The following is a 12,587-nucleotide window of genomic DNA, read 5'->3' as shown; positions in this document are numbered from 1 at the left end:
ATTTACTTTATTACATTAGATTAGGTGCATTACATACAATTTATTTTATTATATTTTGTTTATAAATACTAACATTTTTGTTCTCTTGTAGGATGCTGGAGATGATCAACGTAGAGAAGCTGATGGAAGGATGGAGGGAGGGGCAGATCGACAAAATGAAGAGGATGATGCCCAAAATCTTGGCGAGGATTAGATTCATTTGTTTAATTTGTTTGACGTACTTGTAACTAATTATAGCTTGGCAAGGACTGTATTTGGTCGTTAAAGTTTGCTTAACTTAGAACTTGTGTTAAATTTGTTTCACCTGTATATGTATTTTTTATGTGTATTTTATTTTTTATAAGCGGGTTATATGAATTGTATAACGAGAAATTTTTCTCGAGTTTCAGAAAATTTCAATTTTTTTTTTTTAAATTAGCGACGAATATTATCCATCGCTACTCCGTCGCCAATTTGAAGCAGTCATCGATTTGCGATAGATATGTATCCCTCTTTAAATAGTAGTGACGGATTAAATTCCGTCGCAAAACCAAATCAGTCTCTATTTAGCGATAAATTAACGACGGGCATGATATGCGGGTTAATCCGTCACTACTTAGCGACAGATAAATTCTGCCGCAGTTTAGCGACTAGGGTTATGTGACGGACGCTATCCATCGCTAATCCGTCGTTAACGTCTTTAGCAACGGATTTGCGATGGCTTAGCGACGGCTGACGCCCATCGCTAATATGCAATTTTCTTGTAGTGGTTAAAGATAACCTCGCTTCTGTGATATAACCAAGCCTGCACCTCACGTGCAATACTAGCCTTCTTGTGGCACTAAGTAGGCTAATCACCACAACACAACTATTCTGAACAGCTTCTCAAGAAATAACACATAGAGAGAGAGAGAGCACATAAAAAAGAAACTCACAGATGGATGACCTATGTTAGTTCGGTTTATATAGACCTCAATATGCATGGGTGTATAAAATGCCATTATGGATCAAACGAATAGCATGCATCCATTAAGGCTTAAACGACCACCCATAATGGGCCTGCCTGTGCCCACTAACGTCCTTGGACACGTTGAGGTTAGCGGTTAAGGCTAGGTGTCGTCCCCTCAGTTAGGTCACAAATAACCTATGACTACCTTGGTCAACCACCAAAACGATTAAGAAAAAATAAAGGCTTATTAAATGATTTTATGAGGTACAAATTTGTCCAAAATAAGTGATAAAAAATTAGGTCAAAGTCAAACTAAGAATTCAAGTCTAATGTCCAATGTTTAAATTTTAAAGTTTGATTGACAAACCTCTTGATGACCTTGCCTTCTAAGCCAACTCTTCACATTTTAAAGTCAAAGTGTTTTTCAAAGATATTCATTGTGAAACTAAATACTTTAATAAAATAAGTTTTTTCCTCCAAATGCATTCTAAAAAACCAAGCAAAGAAAAGGTTATTTTGCCAAAGACCTTAATTAAAAAATGGCATAATTTTGAGCCAAATAATAACACTACTTGATGAAACTATTGAGCTAATTCTATATTAAAAAAAAGAATAGTTTTCTTGTGAAGGAAATTTGCAAGTCCCTCTGATATATTAATATCCTCTGATATACGATGTATTTAAATGTAATGCTTCAGTCATAGAATGTGTAGAAATACAGTATTAACAATATTTTGAAACAACAAATTTCCAGTTCACTATGCGGCAACTTTATGCAAATTGCTGAGCAAGCAATCTGATTAGGCCAGGAGCATTTCTAGCATTTTTTGCCCTACATAATACCCATCAATACAAAAAATTGATTCATGCTTTAAAGCAAATCTTAGAAGGTGCTAGTTCGAAGCCTACCTGGTGGGACTTCTTCAAGTAAAGGCTACCTTGCCAAGGATTCAAACCTGATGATGATCGTGGCAGTAAAAACAATAGTCCTGAAAGTCGAGGAAACATGAAAAAGTATAAATAAACACAAAAGGCAACCGAGTTAAGAAAATTGTAAGAGAAAAACAATCCTTAGCTCGAGCGATCCTTCCTTAATTAAGTCCTTACTACCATTCAAAGATTTGCTTTCCCTACCTGCTAGCGAGATTCTTATATTGCATTCTTCAACATCACAAATAAAGGAAGAAATTAGTATGTACTCTTTTTTTTTTTTGGAAGCAAATTAGCAAATTTTTTGCCATGATCATAGAGCAAAAGGATGCCAAATACCTGATTATCCATCAACCACATCATAAAAATCAATCATAAAATTTACCCATCAACCAAAACATAAACCAGATTCGAAACATACATAGCAAAAGAATACCAAATACATGACAAAAAAATCAACCATCAAGCAATGCATAAATATCCATAATCCAAAAATTAACCATCAAATAATAAACCCGATTCCATCAATGATCAAACATACAGAGTTACATAACAAAACTTACCTGGTAAAAAATTACCCATCAACCAAGAATGAAAATCAATGATTAAAAATTATCCATCAATGTCAAACAAGCACAGTTTACACACACAGCAAAGGAATGTCCCACACTTGATTCCATGCATCAAAAGTAACTGGAGCCCAAACAACTTTGAACGCCAGAGAGAAGGTAGAAGAGCATCAAACAGAAGAGAGAGAGCGAGGGTGCGTCCACTTCGTCGTTGGCTGGCTTCCTAAACTCACCTACAGCACTGCTCTTTCATACCCTTTTTTTTTAACTTGTGTTATGTGAGTGGTCGAGTCATATTGGATGTGGGAGTCAACTTTGGTTCACATGAGTTTTACATAAAGAAATTAACCACCCCGAGGATCAGAGACCTAGCTGCGCTGGCTCTGCCTGACATACTTACGAGCACTGTCCTGGCAGCGTAAAACTTCGTTGGCTTACCCGTTACCTTCAGGGACTCACCACACTTCAGCTTGCGCAATGAGTGACACCCATGGGATTTGAATCTAGACCGCCAGCCTAGCGTCCCAGGCCCCATCCCACTACGCCAAACCCCTTTGGGGCGGTTCACATATGAGTTAAATGACCTTTTCATCGATTCATGATGGTTCGTGACGGGGTAATTAATTACCTCTTAAAATAAAAAATTTAAAACAAATTCATAAAAGACATGCAGGCCACACTGCATGGCTTTGTCAATTTAAAAATATTAAAACGTAGAAATAATTTTCTCCCCTGATGCAGTCCTTCCTTTATAAGAAGTATAGATAACCTAGTTGGAGTTTGTCATGTGCTTTCAGTTACCTCACTCAGTTATTTGAAAATTAGAATTCCATTATTCGTGCCTTTCTCTGGTCTGATTCCAATTCCCAACATCACATTTATCTAGATAATGGATTGGGATCAAGTTTGTAAATCGGTTACTGAGGGTGGCTTTGGTCTTAGAAAGTTTCAAGAGCTCAATTTGGCCCTCCTGTGGCATCCAAAATTAGGGGTGGCAATAGGGTCGGGTTGGCATGTCAGCATACCTCAACCCGAACCCGACCCGTTTATTAAACGGGTCGGCTGTGGCAAACACGAACCCGACCCGTTTAATAAACGGGTAACCCGACACGACCCGCCAACCCATTTAATAAATGGGTTGGGTCGGGTAAACGGGTTTTCAGGTTCGCGGGTAAGGTTGGCGGGTCGGGTTGACGGGTCAGGTTGGCGGGTAAGGTTGGCGGGTAAGGTTGGCGGGTCGGGTTGACGGGTCAGGTTGGCGGGTTGGCAGACGAGTTGGCGGGTCGGCAGGTCGGGTTGGCGGGTTGGCATACCCCTAACACGAACCCAACCCGTTTAATAAACGGGTTAGGCAGGTCGACCCATTTATTAAACGGGTTCATTTTTTCCAAACCCGAACCCGCCTAAGAGGCGGGTTGGAGGGTCGTGTCAGGTTTTGCCACCCCTATCCAAAATTAGTAAAATCCTTAGACCCATTTTATTTGTTCCAATTATTTTTAATTTTATATGGTTCAAGTAGAAATCAATACATGGGGTCTTGGGATTTGCTAAGCATGCTAGCAGCCTTCTCTATAGTTGATGAAGGAGCCTTGTGACAATTAGGTAATGGCAGCTGCATAGAATTTTGGTTCGACCCTTAGATTGGACATCATTCACTAATCAATTTCCTAAAAGGGTCTTTAACTAAGGAAATTTATAAAGCCTTTAGGCATCTTACAATTTATGATATTTTTTTTTTCATACTCATCAAAACATAGGATTGTTGGTTGCTTCATATGTCACGTGGGTTCATTAGTGTGGGTGAAACACCATATTCTGTGAGCAGCAATCACATTAAGTCTAGCTCTTCACAATAAGTTGCTTACCCAACAACACCCACATTGATTTGACATACAATTGGCAAGTTAGTATGCAGAGTTACAAAAGAAACTATCACCCAGATTGTCATTCACTGTAACGGATCTAGAATAGAGTTGGCTTGCTTTTAGGTATCAGAATGATACCACATTCTAACTTGGTAAATGGTCTTCATTGTTGGGGCACTGTCCCTTTCTCAAACAAGTATGTTAAAATTAGTTGGCTTCTCTATTATAAGAAGGTAGTTCGATATGTTTGAAAAACAGGTAATTCTATCATTTTTAGAGGAAGCCCTCTCTCTCTTAACCACTTGATTACTGATATTTCGAATAAATAAAAACGATCATATTACCTATTTTAAATAAATCCAATAATGTTTTCAAGTTGGCGTGGTTATATGCTGTCAGGTGGACTCCCCCTCCTTTGCAATGGATCAAACTTTCTGTCTCCAGTCGATGCAATCAGTAGTGGGCAGCTGGCTATTAGAGATCATTCAAGCAAGTTTTTGAAGCTTGGCTAGCTTGTTCAATGTACTGTGGTGGAAGGAAATTCTCTCTGAATGTTATAGTTGAATAATCTAAGGAAGGTATTGCGGAAGCCGTTTCCCTGGCATTAGAGGGAGTGATCCTAATGAGCTAGTTCATCCTAATGTTTTGAATTTCTTCTTGCAGTTTTGTAGATTTTGGCGTCCTTGGGTTCCTAAGGAACATAGCAGTGGACCAGGGGCAGGCGCGGGGGACAAGGTCTCCACCCCTGCCCCGTCTCAAACTCCTGCCATCCATCCAGGGGCGTAGCTAGGATTCATCTGAGGGGGGGGGCAAACACGGGTGTAGCCAAAGAATATATATTTGTGTGATAGTCGGGGGTTCGGGGGCAGCGCCCCCGAAAAATTTTTTTTGAGATAAAATAAAAATGGCTACAATTATTAATAAAAATCTATTTCATATGGACAAATCAAACTATTTGCTGTAGTCAAAGCTGGGCTAAAAAATGGATAAAAATCTATTTCATATGGAATCAGGGCAGGGCTAGGACCGGGCTTTTAAAAAAAAAAAAATTAACTGTTTGGGGAGGCAGGACTGGGATACAGCCCAGTCCTGCCCCCCCTAGCTACGCCCCTGCATCCATCCCCATACGGGTTTTGATTTTAACCTCCATCCCCGCCTCCATTCCAGTTTCATGTCCTCCATTCTCGGTCCAAACAAGGTGAGGCGGGGCGGGGCTTTGTTTTCCCTCGGTCCACTGCCATCGCTAAAAAAAGATTGGAGATGGGGCAAGGCAGGGATCAGGAGCAGACGGGGCGAGGCAGGGAAAGTGTAAGTTCATCCCCGCCTCCATCCCTATACGGGTTTTGATATTAACCTCCATCGCTGCCTCCATCCTTATTTCATGTCCTCTATCCCCGGTCCAAACGGGGTGAGGCGGGGCAGGGCCCCGTTTCCCAAGGTCCACTGTCATCTCTATTCTGTATTTTATTTAGGGAAACTTGGAGTTGATTATTTTAGGATAGATAAACCACCAGACTGGTTTCCTTAGCTTTTTAATATGTAAGTTGCATAGCCTTGTATTTTGGCAGGGGTCTGCCTAGCCCCAGCTTCTAATAAAAAAGGAAAAATAAAATAAAATAAAATAAAAAGACACTTGTGCACCATTTTATGATGGCAATTCAACTTACAGCAACACAAGTGTTATTGCTAAAAATTTCATATAATTCTTAAGATGCAAATAATGGGTTTTTAAATTTATCTTGTTATTTTTCTGTTGAGACAAGTCGATATCAAGAAATCTGAATCATTTATTTTGATTAATCATGCAAACCTGGAGCATGTTATAAATAAGTAGCATGCACAATCACAATTTCAAAATTTCCTTTTGCTGGTTTCAACGATGGAATATAAATACTTCTTAAATCTCCATGTTCAAACCAATAAGAGAAATGAAAATCAAAATAAATAAATGTTCTTGTAGAGGTCAAGATTCGTTAAAGACATTTTGTTTATTTACATTGAATTATAGTTTGGATTTTCATTAAACATGAAAAAAGGAAACGAACTCCAAGATTTGAGCACAAAGAAAAACACAAAAAATGGATGAAGTATACCATAAAAAAACACATGAAATATGTTAAGCAACTTGCAAATTTAGACAACATGAAGGTATCTCATTCCTAGATGACCAACTTTTTGATAAACCAACTCTAATGCGGTGATTGCAGTGCTGCAAGCAAGGTGGTTCACCCAATGCTCATTCAAGCTATCACCCTTCTACTGGTTTGATCTATCTTCACTTCTTGATCAATGAGGTTGTTCTGTTCTACACAATCAAAACCTAATTTCTTTTCACGACCTGCCCGTGGACGTGAAAAGAACAGGTGCAATATGATTGCACAAATATTTGTGCATTAATCACATGATCACCCTTCATCTTAGGGACAGGGCCTGTCTGTTGCGGGGTCCAAGGCCATGGAGGGCAATCAGGTGCTTAATGCACAGATTTTGTACCATGTGATTGCACCCGATCCGGACGCCTTCTCGGAATCGGGTCAACCAGTACGGGCAGCTCCTGCCCGCCTCCCTATAAATTCGGAGCCAAATTCCACCGATCACCCCCACCTCTCTCTCTCTCTCTCTCATGGCGGAGAAGCATTTCAAGTACGTAATCCTTGGGGGAGGAGTCGCCGCGGTATCACGCTCTCCTTCATTTTTTTTTATGTTGTAACGTAATTTTTATGAGAATTAGTGGTTGATTTTAGTTTTTTTTTATCATTTATGGAGTTGCTTTTGATGTTGGACGATAATCGAATGGAATTAGGGCAGAACTATGACTCAGTGATTGCTTGATCTTATAACTGTTGTTATCTTTTCAGATCTTGATTTTGTTTTAGTAATGGTGGTCCATTTTCTAGTTCCTCTGATCATTAATGGACTAATTGTGGTTTGTAATGTTTTTGCTTTTGATGTTGGACGATAATCGAATGGAATTAGGGCAGAACTATGACTCAGTGATTGCTTGATCTTATAACTGTTGTTATCTTTTCAGATCTTGATTTTGTTTTAGTAATGGTGGTCCATTTTCTAGTTCCTCTGATCATTAATGGACTAATTGTGGTTTGTACTGTTTTCTGCGGATTGAAATTAGCTCCAACCTAAGCGTTTCTAGTTTGCTTAGCCGAGTGATCTGAAAGATTTTTTGTCTTTTTCTTTGTTAATTGTTTTTGAAAGGTGCGATGGTGATACTGAATTTTGCTCTGGAGTGAATCGTGATCATCACAGTGGTGTTGTTGCTGACACAAAACTTGCAAGTCCTTAAAGTTTGTAGAGAACTTTTGAAAATTCATACTACATCAACAACGACGATATTGTTATTGTTGGTGTGATTGTTAAAGGTTTGATGTGCATTAACGCATTATAATCAAACGATATGATTGCATCTTTAAAACTCAGGTCTAGCTGTCTTTTATCTGAAGCATATTAAAGATAATGGTCAAAGACCTGCTGCCACGGTTATGTGGGAAAGTTTATTTGAACGCAATTTCTTTCAATGATAACTAGAAATAAGCTTTAGCAGTCCCAGTCATAAGGCAACATTTTAGATAACCTATTGTTTGCCCCCATATTGGATATCAGTTAATATTGGTTCTGTATCATATTATGATGGCAGTTTGAAGGATATAACTGTTTAAGGGCAATCCAGAAACGTGAATTTTCAAATGCACAATTAAAACTAGCCTATATACTCTAAACATCCATATTGTTTTTGTGACTTTATTTTGCTGGAGACCTTTATTTTTTGTTTCCCGTGTAGCCCACAAGATATGAATAAATGGGTCTCAATTGTATTAACTCCCAAATATCAGGAGACTAGTAATTTGGTGGTTTCAGATATTACATTTGCCTCTTTGTGACTCTAATCCGGTGTTATTGTATTCTGATCTTTTAGACTTGAACGCCTAGAACATTTTTCTTTTTTGGATGAAAAGGAACATGTTCATAGAGAATTATTAAAGCTGGGTATATTTTTCATGTTGATTAAAGTTGTTTTTTCCATGCTTTCAGGGATATGCTGCCAGGGAATTTGCAAAATTTGGTCTTCAGGCTGGTGAACTAGCAATCATATCCAAAGAGGCAGTATGTGTTACTCTCTTTTCTTTTTTCATTTCATAAAGATGCCCTATCTGCTAAAAGTTTATTGTATATTCTTCAGATGGAATGATGTATTGCTTGAGATGATACTTTCTTTGAAAAGAATAGTGTGATATTATCCTGTTTAGTTTTTTCATGGAAGTTGACTCTCTCTCTCTTGTGGTTCATTAAAAATTATTTAAAGTTTAAACCGAAGGGAATGGAGACAAAAGAACAAATAAACTTAAGGATTGAGACATCTTTCATGTGTTCCACAGAATGAGTCTGGATTTCCAAGACAATTTTCTTGTGGTGTCTGGCATTGGTTAAGCTGTCATCAGTTGTGTCTCTAGTAAATGTAACTGGTACTGCATTAAAAACTGATTTATAAAATTGTGGTGAATGTCTCATATATTGAAGGCTTTATAGGTAATATAGCTTCTTTGTTTGGCAAATGGATCACGTGAAGGAGTTATCCTTAATCAAAACACATTATAGAAAGCAAACGGCATCACTGAAATCCGTAACTTTCTTTTTTCCCTCTTATATATGATCTATGCCATTATAACGTGAAAATTTGTGTTTCTAAAACCTTCTGCTGGGTGGTATCAATGGCAGTTCTTTTTTCGTAATAAAATCTTCATATACATGTACTCTTTTGCAGCAAGGGTGGAATCTTGGAAAAAATGATTTTAGTTGTTACAAACTTGTGCTTTTCTGTCCCTCATATTGGTTGCTGATTGAATCTTATGGAAGTACAATTGGAGAATACTAATTTTAGAACTTGCAATTGACTATTAATAAAAGAGTCGTTCCTGGTAGGAATTTAAGTGAGTTCTGTTGCTATTCTGCAAAGGTATGCCTGTTTTCCTGTGATTTGGTGTGTAGACTGCAGATTAGTTTTTATCTTTTCATTCCAGCTTGCTCGATCTGTTGAGGAACCCTTGAGGCATAATATACTTGATTCAAGTCGTGTATTTCTTCCAGTGTAAAAATTTATTTTTGGAGTGAAGTTAGTATCTAATTTTCCTTGCAGGTGGCTCCTTATGAGCGCCCAGCTCTTAGCAAAGGATATCTCTTTCCTGAAGGTATCCGCCTTTTGGAATCGTTTTGCTTTTCTGTGCTGTAGATTTTAAAGCTTGATGGCTATTACACTGATCGATTGATTCCTCTTTAGTATTTCAATTGTTGGAGGGATGACAGTCGCTTTATTTTTCCTTTTTAAGAATGTGCACATCTTGAGCCTATATCATGTAGACATGAACTGGAGTATCTTTCGAATATTCAGTAGCAGCTTCCCTGGTAACCTTTGTAAATACATACGCACATGCATAAGGCATGTAAGGTTTATGTAATGCTGTACTTATTAGTTTTCAAGACACAGGCAAAATGAATCTAATATCAAAGTCAAACACAATGACTGTTAATAAATATAGGTTTTGACTGCAAATGCATGTGAATGCTGCATATGTAGGTCCCTTTTTTTAAAATTACCCATGTCTTATTGTGCATATGTAATTTTAGTCCATGTGATATTTTTCAGAATGTACTGTAATTCATCATGTGGTAGGCATGTAGTACTCCTTGCCATGATAATATATGGGGAACTTGAACACATGATGCATTAAGGCCACTTTTTTGCTTGGTTGTGAAGCATGGGATCTTTGTATAACGTCAGACCTAATATCTTTATGGATGGATTTATTTGAAATTGTGATTTGTTCTTAGTAAAGTTGCACACACTATTAATGATACTTCTTTTTTCCTAGTCTGTTCCAATTCTTGCCATGTTATAAATGATATGATCATGTCAAAGAACATGGAGAGTGTAACTGATGTTTTCAGGATCAGCTGGGCTTCTGGTTAAGCAGGTTACTCCTGTTCATATTGTACAGTTTGGTGTGTTCACATTCACATACACACCCTTCATAGACTTGAAAGCTTCTTTTTATAAAAGCTATTTCATTGAAATAATACTTTTCATTTTGTTTTCTGGATGTCAATTTTCTGTCTAAGGATTTCCTAGCCACCATTAGTGTCTGTCTTTGAAGTCCGAGATTGTCAAGATGCATGTTGACCCATAATATTCCAAGTAGAGCCAATATGTTCTATGGTTTTTTGTAGTGTTGCATGAAGGCATTACAGAAGATATGCTGCAGTAACTGATCATATTTTCTAGAGCATGATCGTGTTAAAGTCTTTTCTCTTGCCAACATCTCTTGAATGTGGTGGTATCCCTACCTTCACTTTTAAATCAACTCTGTTATAACCTGCCTTCATGAGGTTTTGTGTCCCATGATGGGGCTTACTGATTGAGGCTTTATCATCTCTGTTGAGTTATGGAAATTGGCCAGTTTCAAGATATTTAGCTTAGGATGGGTTTCTTCATAATTCAAAGAGTTGATTTTTGGTGAAACTTTTCATGGTTTTCAAGTTTTTCTTTGGATCTCTTGAGTGAATAGCAGAGAATGTCTAACGAAGTCAAAATTCTCATATGTTTGATGTAGTAATTATCTAGTTGCATTGATGACATGCCTTTATGCATCAATTGTCCTGGGGATTTGAGGTCAACCATTTTAAAATCTTAGGTTACCAATATCTTTTCTCTATTTCACATGTTTGATTGGTCAAACTTCTCATCTTTTTCCTTTTTTCTCTCTTGGCATTTAAAAAAAGAATTTGATTGCATCTATTGTTTCTTGAAATGCCAGTTGTGATAAACTGGGATTCTTAACCAGAATATCTGCAGAGAAGAAGAGAGAAGACGATATGTGTGTGGGGATGCAATCTCACATGATTCCCAGTATGGGGATCATGCCTTTCTTCTTTTCAATTTATATTAAACATAAATTGATGTTACTGTTAAAATACATGTAATCTATATATATATATAGTTTAATATACCCAATAGGGGTATTTTAGTCATTTCACAAGTACCCGATAGGGGTACTTGTTATTTTCCCCTTTTTTTTGTATTTATTTTGCACTTTCTTTTTTTTCTTTTAGTTTTTTACCCACATAAGGGGCCCCACCATTGAGTCGATGGGGCCCCCAACGGTCACATTTGTGACCGTTGGGGGCTCCCAACGACTCCATGGGGAGCCCCCTTTGTGGCACTTTTTTTAGGCCATAAGGCCACCCCTCACTCCCTTTCTTTTTGTATATATAGGGGTGCCCCTGTTACAATGTAAAACTGTACATATATATATAATAATAATATTATTATTATTATTATATTATTATATATATAAATATATTTTTAATTTTTTTTTTTTGTATTTTTTCCTTTATTTTTATTTTTTGTCTTTATGTCATCTAGTTCAGTTTGAACTAGAATGACTGTTGCTAGTCAAGTCCTGTCCAGACTTGACTAGCAATAGAGCTGTTGGACTGTGTCCAACAGCTCTATTGAGTCCTCTTTCAGCTGCGTATATAAAGGGGTGCAGCCCCTCTTGTATTTTATTCCAATGCTTCTTAAGCAATTGTTTTTTCATATCAATAACGAATACATTTTTATTTTTATTTTGTTTCCAGTTATAACCTTTTTAAGGGTTATGCTTTAGTGTCATTCTTGACACTTGCCCTTGTGAATCTAAGCTCGTGTTTCGAAGATCCCCATTTCATTTCATGGTATCAGAGCCACGGAAGTACTAAATCTTGAGGAAAAGTTGCATCAGTTTCCATGCCCATTTGCAAAAGTGTTCGCCACTTGAAGAGAAGTGCTTTATCACTTCATTGGAGAAGATTTCACATCTTGTTGTATTGTTTTTTTTTTCTTTTTCATTTTCCTTCTTGTTTCTCTTCTATCCCTATTCTTTCTCTCCTTGTAATCGATGGATGACAATGATAAAGTTGTTAAAATATAGTTTGCGTATGGATCTGGATCCAGATCCATACGCATGACATGTTAAATGAAACACATGCTCAATATAGCTTCATTAATGGCATCCTTGTAATATCTCTGATATTACAAGGCTCATTGTATACCTGTTTTATTTTATAAAGCCTAGGGTTTGGAGGTCGAGCCTAAGTGTGCCGCCCCAGCCAATTGTGCATCTCCTCTCTCTTTCTCTCTCTCTCTCTCTCTCTCTCTACTTTCATGTGCAAGCTGAACCATACATATGAAATTTAATATGGTATCAGAGCCAGGTTGCGGAATCCTATTAGAGGCCGTGTTCAGCG

General features: G+C 37.6%; 1 protein-coding gene across 1 annotated transcript in view; it reads left to right on the top strand.

Moving 5' to 3' along the window:
- Positions 1-6,896: 6,896 nt before the first annotated feature.
- The window catches only part of LOC149812100 (monodehydroascorbate reductase 3, cytosolic-like), a 74,481-nt gene continuing 68,790 nt past the window's right edge, over positions 6,897-12,587 (top strand). Inside the window, exons 1-3 of the mRNA XM_089992679.1 lie at positions 6,897-6,966; positions 8,340-8,411; positions 9,442-9,493. Coding sequence (XP_089848805.1) covers positions 6,916-6,966; positions 8,340-8,411; positions 9,442-9,493 — 175 coding nt within the window. The 5' untranslated portion in view covers positions 6,897-6,915. The remainder of the gene's footprint in view (positions 6,967-8,339; positions 8,412-9,441; positions 9,494-12,587) is intronic.

The sequence above is a fragment of the Nuphar pumila genome, chromosome 17 (assembly GCF_984573655.1).
Source record: "Nuphar pumila chromosome 17, dmNupPumi1.hap1.1, whole genome shotgun sequence".
NCBI classification, from domain to species: domain Eukaryota; kingdom Viridiplantae; phylum Streptophyta; class Magnoliopsida; order Nymphaeales; family Nymphaeaceae; genus Nuphar; species Nuphar pumila.
This window is presented reverse-complemented; position numbering and strand designations above follow the sequence as displayed.